General features: G+C 41.6%; 1 protein-coding gene across 1 annotated transcript in view; it reads right to left on the bottom strand.

Annotated features, from left to right (window-relative positions):
• RALGAPA2 (Ral GTPase activating protein catalytic subunit alpha 2) overlaps window positions 1-10594 on the bottom strand; it is a gene marked incomplete at its 5' end in the record, with an annotated part of 330762 nt that overhangs the window by 89619 nt on the left and 230549 nt on the right. Inside the window, 1 exon segment of the mRNA XM_027766356.1 lies at window positions 6368-6495. Coding sequence (XP_027622157.1) covers window positions 6368-6495 — 128 coding nt within the window.

The following is a 10594-nucleotide window of genomic DNA, read 5'->3' as shown; positions in this document are numbered from 1 at the left end:
GCTTAAAACTCATGCCGGGTGCGTGTGCGTGCATGCCCAAGATCCCGAGAGGAGAATGGAGGAGAAGGGATTGCGGCGTGACCATCCCCCCTGGGGGGTGATTTCTCGCTTTCTGTCTCTATGTCTCTCTCTGTCTGGCGAGCGCACGCGCCCTACAGTGAAAATCTCTCTCTCAAAAAAAAAAAGAGAACTCCTGCCATGGCCCCGTAAGTGCTATCATCACCTCCATCCTGTATGTACGTGTGTGTCTGTGTGTCTGTCTGCATCCTATACTCTGAATTTGTATGAGAAAGGGAGAAAATGCAGGTAGCACTATATCCTGAACACCTGTCATTCTCAAATGCGACTTGCTTTTTTGAGGCTTGTACATGGGCAAAGACTGCCTTCCTGCGTGGATGATCTTATTCATGTTTCTATTCCTAATGGCTGGGACAGTGCCTGGGACGTGGCAGGGACACTGTGAATGCTCACAGATGTATAACTGCTTCAGCATGGCAAAACCTATCTTATGGTACGGTTTGATTTCTGAAGTGTATGAAGATGAGTGAAAAAATTAAAAATTTGCCTAGAAAAAGCAAACTAATAAACATCCCTTGGAGAAGGAAAAAGCAAGGTTGTTATAGTTTTAGGCAGGGGATCATTTCTGCAGCTGTGTAAATCGGGAGAACCACGAAGTTAGTAAGTCTAAGGGAGTTGCTCTGGTGTCATGGAATACATCGGTTAATTGAAAATACAACTACATTTCGCATGTGGAAGAAGGAGGTACAAAATGACTTTTTTCTTAGGCACCCCAGTTCTCTCCATCAAATGCTGATAGTTCCAGAGAGCAGAGGTGACAAATGCCATTGAGACTATTGTTCTATTGAAGTAGACGTTTATTTCATAAAGCCACCATCTGTTTGATTCCCGAAGGGCACACTACACATTGTGTGGCAACCCTTTCCCTGAAACAAGTTATCTGATGAGAAGAAGGAAAGCCCTGGCTCAGACGGTTTGGAAAACTTCCATCAGCTGACCAGGGCTTCATTTTGAAATCTTTAGTTGGCTTGGAAGTGGAAGACATCACACGTGGCTAGCTTCCCACTTACAGCGCTCCAAGCACGGCAGCGGTCCTCTGACTGCCATGAGGGGTAGGAAAAGCAGATGGAAGGTGAGCTGACCCTTATCACTCAGAAGACAGTGGCCCCAGGATGAAGGCTCCAGCTGACACATCTGACTTGGGTGACTAAGGAAGTTACAGGGAAGCCCAGGAGGGACCAAGGGTCTAGGCTGCAGGGTTAACAGAGAATGTTTTCCAAACACATCCCCACTGCACTCATATTTATTTTGTTTAAAGCTTATAAGACAACGGTATTTTTCAGTCTCTATGTGCATATCGTTCCAACTGTTTGATCCATTAGCCAAGGGTACCCTAAACAAGGACTGCTTTGATACTGAGTCTAAGCCGGATTTACTGCTCAAAATGACCCCAAAAGGCAAATTTGCACCAGTGATGCCCCAAGTTTCAGCCTAATGAGAAGTGTTAAATTTTCTTGAATATTTCTGAGCAAAATTCATATGTAACTTCCCACATTTTCACTTTTAGTTGAATATTATGTAAAACTGAAACCCAACTGGTACTACTTCAAGGCACCAAATACCAATCATTCACTGGGGAAGTGACAGAGGAGAAAGAATTACTACTCCAAAGTCATTTCATTGGTTCTCTTTCTCCTTTTTCTTTTTCTTTTATTGCCAGAGGGCATGTGTACTTGTGAAAGGGAGACAGCCAGAGAACAGGAGACAGGGAGGAATCACCCCAGTGGGGCGTGCTCACACTGCAATCCCGACTTGTACACTGCTCTGTCCTGTCTGGAGTTTGGGTGCCCACGTGAATGTGCCCAGTGTGATTTTCAAGATGCAAAGCTAAGACTCAAACTGCACTCAGTCATGTGGGGTCCAGCTCTTTTAACCATTGCGCTATGGGGCTGGTCCCCATTTGTTCTTTGTTATCAAGTTCAATGTTTGCTTAGATATCATCAATACCAAAAAGCAAGTGCTCCCTCTCTAAAAGGATTTGTAGAAGGTCTGAACATGTCTTTGATTCATAAAATAGTCACTCTGATACCTAAAAAATGAGTGACGTTTGGATTAAAAGAACAACATGGCAATGTCTTGCTCAAGAACTGTAATCTAAATACTGGAAACAAAATGAGGATAAAGAGTTGCCCACGGAAAATGCGCTGTGTGGCTAAGGAAATGTCCCTTGCACTGTCAATATTTACCACTGTACCTAGTATCTATAGGGGAATACATCACAGTAATTCTCAGATTTTTGGTCTCTTAAATGAACTTTTCTTCTAGGGCTATGAATACTAACTGCTTCATTCCTTAACCTTCTTTTTTTTTGTTTGTTTCTTTTTTAAAGTCATTCATCTATTTCCTTCAAGAGAAAGTAAGAGAGGAAAGAGACAGGCAACCTGATGGGTCTTTATACCATGCTCCTTACCCTAGCTCTGTAACCAGCCAGGATCACTGTCATGCAAGACCCTCCAGGCCCTGTTGAGGCAGACAGACCCAGGATGCAAACCTGAAGCCCCTACATGGCCTCCACCACCTCAGCAGGGCCAATGTGCTAATACGATTTAGCCAAAAGATATATTCCCAGGCCTCAAAAAGGTTATCATCTCCAATAAATAGTATAGCAACAGAGCTCTTCAACGGGGTCTGGGGGAATGGGCTGCAGCAGGGCTTCATGGGCATGTGACCTGAGCATCTGCACATGGGAACTGTGTCATCTCTGTGGGACAAGTGTTCATGGGCGCTGGCCACCCTGGGAGCCCACATTCTCCTAACTTAGAATTTCCACTGAACATGGAGAAGGCAATAGTACCCTAAGACACCTGAGCAGCCAAGGAACCCTATACTATTCTTGCGTGGTTGTGTTTCTTCCCTGTATTAGCCAACCACTTACTTTGAAAATGATGACACCGAAGGAAAAGGTAAACAGAATGACTCTAGACTCTTTCTGTCAATTCTTCCTTACTTATTAATAACCTAGTGGGAGAGAGTGTTAGTAAAATACATGTGAATGAAGACTGAAATACAAATAGGTAAGTTAGTTTTGTGTGGTGTTTCTACTCTTCTGGTAAAATATGCACGCATGTATAAAATATGAAACACAAACTGTAATTTTGGAGACTCCACATATGAATAAAATGCCTTTTGCTTATTAAACTACCATTGTACAAGATAAAGAATAATAAGATTAATGATGATAATTTAAATATTTAGTATTTCTTTACTTAGAATAGCATTAAATAGCAAGTGAAAATAGTAAGATGAGTGGAGAGAGAGCTCAGAAGGATGGACCACCTGCTGGCCCTGGCCTCAGGCAGCCTGAAGTGCTCACTGCAGGATACCGTCTGATGGCGAGAGCTTCCAAGGTGGGCATGAGGAGAGTCAGGAAGCATGGCTTCCCTAAGACTCCCCGAGCACCTTGTCTGCTGGACACAGGCTCCTGGGCCTTTGAGGCACCCTGACAGGCTTGAACATGCATACAATCCCTTAAGAAACAAAGTATTCTGCTCAGGACACTTGGTCCCTGCACCCACTGCCGGGAATGCAGAGGGCGAGGGCAGCTTCTCTCCGACCTTCCTCAGCTCGAACACTCCTCCGCACAGACGCCTCTCCCTGTCCTGGCCGCCCTTCACCCCAGCTCTCATGCAGTTTTTCTGCAGAACTTCCCTATTCAGTGTATCTATGCAGAGCTGGCGTGTCTGCTCCCTGAGGCACATGGGCAGGAGCCTGACCTGCCATGTTCCCCGCTGCAGCCTGGTTCCTAGCTCTGAACCTGGGAGGTTGTGAGTCCACAGGAAATGTTTGCTTGGTAAATGAATAAATGTAATTAGACACACATAATTAGGATTTATTAGGTTATTCAGTGTCTTTCAAAATTCAAATCTAAGACTTATCTCATTGAAGCAGCAGATTCCAGACATTAGCTATGACATAATCAGATGAGTTTAGACTTTTGCCAAAGCATGCCTAGATGTTTTTACAAAATAATAAGGGAACAATTGATAATTCCATAGGTGCATTATATATATATTTAAATTAGTAATTAGTAGATTTTTAAATAAAATAAAAACACAAAACAACTCTCTTTCTTCCTATTTTCTCCATTTTCCTCATTGTCTCCTCTCATCCTCTCCCGTCCTTGTTGCTGGCCTTAATTTTAGCCCTTCTGCAGGCTGGATTTAAGAGTAGTTAAACGGGGACCAGCAGATGGTATAATGGTAACATCGCTGGACTCCCACATAGTCAACTGTGGTTTGACTTAAACCCGGCAGCTTAAACTCACGCCAGGTGCATGTGCATGCATGCCCAAGATCCTGAGAGGAGAATGAAGGAGAAGGGATTGCAGCATGGCCATCCCCACGGGGGTGTGTGGGGGGGAGTGATTTCTTACTTTCTGTCTCTCTCTCTCTGTCTCTAGTGGGTGCACATGCCCAATAGCAAAAACACCTCTCAAAGAGAATAAAAAAAAAAATGAGTAAATGACTACACAGTCCCTACTGACTACATCCTTATATGTAACAGTTGGTTTCTTGTTTTAAACAACTTACTCAGATAGCATCAAATAAATCTGTGTGTAAGACAAAGGGAAAACATTTAGCATTTTAAAAACGGCTGCTCAGGAGGTGTTTCAGAACACGGCATTTACCAGCCCTCACGCGCATTGGCCGGCTGCCTGACACCCACCTAAGTCCCAACTTGTTTGAGAAACCTTTAAAGTGATGCTGAACACTATGTTTTCAACTTTTCAAAACATTTAGGCTTTCCCGAAACCTGATTAGTGCGCTAGTGCCACATTAATTTTTATGGGAGGAAACAGAGTCCAACAAAATAACAAAGCAGATACTTTATAATGAGAAGTTCAATAAAAGGGGAAGGTGACGGGAAAAAGCCCACAATGCACCTATGTAAAATGGTATTTTCTTATTGGCAAATGATTTCTGTTGCCTTGGTCCAACATGCTCGACTGACGAGAATCCAGCTCATTCTGGTTGACATGCAAACTGATAAGCCTCTGTCTCACTTATTTTTGCCAAGAGGCTGTTTTCAATAGCACATGAGATTAAAAACTCTGTGCTAAAGGCTGAAGCAACACCAGCCATAAGATTAGGTCTACACCATGGTAGAAACCACTGCAAAAAATGTCATCTCCAAAACACTCATCACCAGTCTGGACAAAGCAGAGAGAGTACATTGAAGGAATAATGCTGTCCTGGCCCCCATGGGAGGGACCAGATGGGACCTAATGGCTCTTTCCTACTACTAATTTCTATGATAATTCTAAGTTGCCACATGGCATATGTATATATATTTTTTAATCTAAAGGCAGAATATCAGTCAATAAAGTGACCAGGATTGTAATGAAAGGTATTTTTCATGAACTGTATCTATGCCGCACGTGCTGTTTCTCACCCACGCCTCGCCCCACCCACTAGCAATACATCACGTACTGTTAGGCTGGAAGAAGCAAACATAGACAGGTCATACACAACATGTGTTCGATTATTTCCCAGACCAACTCAGAACAAAGAGATACCAAGTTTGATTCCGAGGTCAGATGTTTTGAGCAGCAATTTTACGAAGTCATTCACCTTAATCTCTTTTTCTGATAATTACAAATTGGATTTAAGGATTACAGTATGCCAATTATGCTTGAAAAAAAATCATAAGGGCAAATATCCTGTGTTTTTAGAGATAAGATTAGGAATTAGAGAGGGAAATATTAATGATTTGGGAAAATTACAGAAGACTTTCTAGTCATTCTTCTTGGTGAGTCAAAGGGCAACTTCTTTTATGACACCTCATTTCCTTCTAACCAGATGTCACCTCTCCATCTCTGAACTTCCAGAACTCTACCTGCACTTCTCAGCTGGCACTTGGGAGTCATTTCATCTGCTTCTGGTTGGTGTTGGGTGCTCTGAAGGAGACCTGACATTTCTCTTGGCATTCTACCTTATACACCAGGGACTGCAGTGATCGGGGAGTGTCAAGGAAGAGACCGAAGTCGGGGACAAATCCCTAAGGAGATGGGAGCATTTCACAATGGCCACCTTTTCTCAGACACAAACCAAAGTGAAAACACTGAAAATAAACTCTTCCTAAGCTTGAGGTTACACAAAATTATTGTACTTAATATAATTAATGTAAATGATATGAAGACCACATGATGTTATTTTCAATGTAGATTGATAAGGCAATTCTCTCTTCCCTCTTCAGCTTGATTTTCTTAATACTTACCTTTCATGAAACACTACCAGGAATCTGCATTCCAGGATGGTCAGTAAGTGACAGAATAAGCGCAAAAAGATACAAGCTCTGGTAGAGTGGGATGAGGCACTTCACGGCCCTGCTGGCGTTGATGCACGTGGCACATATAAGGCTTGGCAGCAGCTTCCCACTCACGATGGCGCCGTCGAACAGCGGCCCGAAAAAGGGAACCTGTGGATTGGAACCGGAAGAACAATTTTCAAAGACCAGCAAAAATCAGATTGAAGCTATGAGCAGAGCTGAGTGACGTCTGGGACCTGGATGAGTCTGCAGGCGCAGGTTACCCACAGAGCTCTCCCTCACTGGAAGGAACTCTGAAGCAAAACCGAGTGGTAAAGTACCCCCAGGTTAACTTTCTTGTGCTATCATTTACAGAAGTGGCACGACTCTTTCTCAGAACCTACATCATGTGGATTATGTACTTCGTTACACATCGCCAGCCTTGCGCCCTCCTGAAACCACCTTGGAACTGGTAATGTGCCTGCCATGGGTCTGATACGTATGAACTTTTTTATTTTTAGGCGCATGCACTCACTGGAGATAGAGAGATAGAGAGAGAAAGAGAGAGAGAGAAACAGAAACAGTAAGAGAAAAAGTGAGAAATCACCCACTGGGAGAATGGCCATACCACAATCCATTCTCTTCCTGGGATCTTGGGCACACATGCACATAAGCCTGACTTTTCAAGCCACTGGGTCTGGGACTTGAACTGTGGTCAGCCATGTGGGAGTCCAGTGACAAATCTGCTATGCCACCTGCTGGCTCCAAATCTGCTACGCCATCTACTGGCTCCACATATGAACTCTTACAAGGAAATGATGACTATCCCCATCAACAGATATCAAGTCCTTTTTCTAAGATTTATTTATTTATTTGTTATTATTTAATTTGACCAGAGAGACAGAGACATTATGGCACAGGAAAGGCAAATGCTCAAGGTCTTGCAGTGGACATAGAAATCAGTACATTAAGAGAGAAGAAGTGAGAAAGCAAGCCACCAGATATGGGACTTGAACCATGGTTGGCCATGTGGGAGTTCAGTACCCTAATCACCCCGCCACCTGCAGGGCCCCCTTTTTATAGTCCTTCTTGAACTTTTTGGTCCTCTGTTTCCAAGACACTGTATTCTCCTAATTTTCTTCTACATCTTTAATAGAAGCTTGGTTTTTTTTCACTGAATCCATTTCTACCATGTGGGCAACCCACAACATTTTTGTGCTTTTTTAATTTTGGATTTCTTTCTTAATTTTTTTCCCTTGTTGTAATTTCACAAATGAGCTCCCTGTGATTGAGGTCTTGTAATTCTCATATGCCTTCACTCATTTATTTATTTTAAATAATTATTTATTTAATCTTATTTATTATTATTTTAAAACTTGCTACAGGGCACATGCACTCACTAGATTGAGAAAGAGGGAGAAAAAGAGAGAAAGCAAGTTGCCAGGTCCAGGACTTGAACCACAGTCAGCCATGTGGGAGTCCAGTACTTTAACCACCACACCACCTGCTGACCCCTACTTGCTTATTTATTATCTGATAGACACTGAGGACAAAGTAGTTACTAATACAAAAATCCCTAATTCTGTTGCATGTAGAGTTCTTTGGAGACTTCAGAGAATAAGCAGTATAGACCCATAAAACATATGGTAACCTAGGTAGTACAAATGCTCAAGTGAAAAGCTGAGGAGAGCAGTAAGAACTTTTGAGGGGAGGGGTCTCCGATGAGATCAAAAGACCAGGGGGGCTTTAAGAAGGAGGTGACATTTTAATAAAGACCTAATAGGAGTGAGGAAATAAACTATAAGCCACAAACACACTTGATAGAACATTATGGCACAGGAAAGGCAAATGCTCAAGGTCTTGCAGTGGACATGGAAATCAGTACATTTAAGGACCATACCATGGCAAGGAAGCCACAGTGGCTGGTGCCCAGTGAATGCAAGGTTAAGAGAGGAGACAAAGTCAGGTACCAAGAGGGGACTGAGAGGGAATTTTAAGAATTCCTACACACAGAGAAGCCTTCTGGAGGGGTTAGGGAAAAGGAGGATATAATTTAATCTACATTTCAAAGGCATTGTTCTGAGTTGAGTTGAGAAAACTGCAAAGGAGAGTTATATAAACCAGTTGGGAACTACTGAATCTTCCAGGCAAGAGATGCTGAGGGTCTGGATCAGAATGGTAGCAGAAAAAACTGGAATATGTTGACAGGATTTGTTGAGGATTGTTAATGAAGTGCAAGAGAAAGAGAGACTCAAGGTTGATGCCACCACTCTGGCTTGGCAATTGGAATGTTCTTGAAATGGAAAAGACAGAGAGGGAGGGTCATTTGTCCTGTTTTAGATGCACTTATATCAGAGAAGTCTGATAGGTATCCAGTGGTGAAATACTGAGGAACCAATGGTTACCCCAGGCTGAAAGTCAGGGGAAAGGCTTAGGTTGGAGATATAAGAGTTATTCACTTCAGATGTTATTGCTAGCCATGAGATCAGATAGTGTCACTGAGAGAGCAAGAGAAGAGGCTCGAGGACTGTACCCTGTTGCCTACAATGTTTAGAAGACATGAGAAGCCATTAGAACAGAAGACTGAGAAGTGGTGGATGAATAAAGCCCCCAAGAAGGAGTACTGTACCTGCACATGACTAGAATAAAGTTACCTACTAAATGAGTAAAATTAATTAATATTTTAAATAATTTAAATGAATGGATGTGGCTCTCTAGCCCAGGTCTTTTGACTTCTCTTATTATTTATTTGTGAAGCACCTTTTCTGTGGTTGGTGACAGAGCAAGGGCTTGGGCTATATTACAAATGAAAGTTTCATTCAATACAGGTAGAAGAGCTGACATAATAAAAAACTATGGACTGGGGGCAGAACACAGTGAAATAGTTAAGGCACTGGACTCCCATGTGGCTGATTGTTGTTCAAGTCCTGGACCTGGCAGCCTGAAATTCATACTGGGTATGTGTGTATGTATACCTAAAATCCCAAGAGGAGAACGGAGGAGAGGGGATTGTGGCATGGCCATCTTCCCTGGTGGGTGATTTCTCATTTTTTCTCTCTCTGTGTCTCTGACAAGTACACATCCCTATAGCAAAAAAAAACCTCTCCAAACAATACAAACAGAAAAACAAAACTATGGGTTAATAGTTCCCAGTAACAATGCAAATAACTTTACAAAGTTTTAGCAAATTAAATACAGCAATATAAAAAGAAGGATAATATATCTTCACCATGTGGAATTTTCCATAGGAATTCAAGGTTTGTTTAATATTCATAAATCAACACTACTACATTAACAGAACAAAGAAGAAAAAAACTACATTAGCTTCTTAACAGATACAGAATAAGTATTACATAAAATTTAACCCTCAATTATGATTGCAAACACAAAACAGAACAAAATCTCCCAGTCAACTAGAAATAGACAGGAATTGCCTCCATTTCACAATATCTAAAAAGAAAAAAATGGCATCCTAATTAGCAGTGAAATATTAAAGGTATTCCACCAAGGATCTGAAAAAGCAAGGATGTCTACACTCATCTCTTTTTTTTGAAACTCATAATCATTACAATAAGGAAAAGTAAATAAAGGGAAAAAAAGAAAGAAATATAAAGTTTAAAATGAAGCAAAATTATTTTTATTCATAGATAATATGATTATTTGCATGAAACATCTAAAGACATATAATTAGAATAAGTGAATTTTTATAAGTGGCAGTATACAATGTAACCTCAAATCAGTCTATTTCTGATGATTATCAATAATATAGAAAATAACATTAAAGCATACTGTTTATAAGCTCATGTGGAGATTAAGATACTAGGTCTCACATGACCAGCTGTGCAGTTTGAGTCCTTGACCTGATGGCTTGAAAATCACACTGGGCACATGTGCATGTGTACCCAAAATCCTGAGAGGAGACTGGAGGAGAAAGGATTGTGACGTGACCATCTCCCTCAGGGGTGATTCCTCACTTTCCCTCTTTCTATCTCTTTCTAGAGAGTGCATGTGCCTTATAGAAAAACTGGAGGTGGGGTGGGGTGGGGTGGGGGAGGGTTTATAAGGGCATCAAAAGACATCTATACTGAAAACACTAACACACAATGCTGAGATGAAGACAACCTAAACAAATGTAAAGATGTACAATGTTCATGGACTGGAAATTTCAATATTGTTAAGATGATAATTCTGAATTTGAGCACAGAACCCAACTGAAATTCTGCCAAGCTTTTTTTTTTTTTTCTTGTTAAAAGATACAGGTCAGTTGTTT

The sequence above is a fragment of the Tupaia chinensis genome, unplaced genomic scaffold (genome assembly GCF_000334495.1).
Source record: "Tupaia chinensis unplaced genomic scaffold, TupChi_1.0 Scaffold142716_1, whole genome shotgun sequence".
Classification (NCBI taxonomy): Eukaryota; Metazoa; Chordata; class Mammalia; order Scandentia; family Tupaiidae; genus Tupaia; species Tupaia belangeri.
This window is presented reverse-complemented; position numbering and strand designations above follow the sequence as displayed.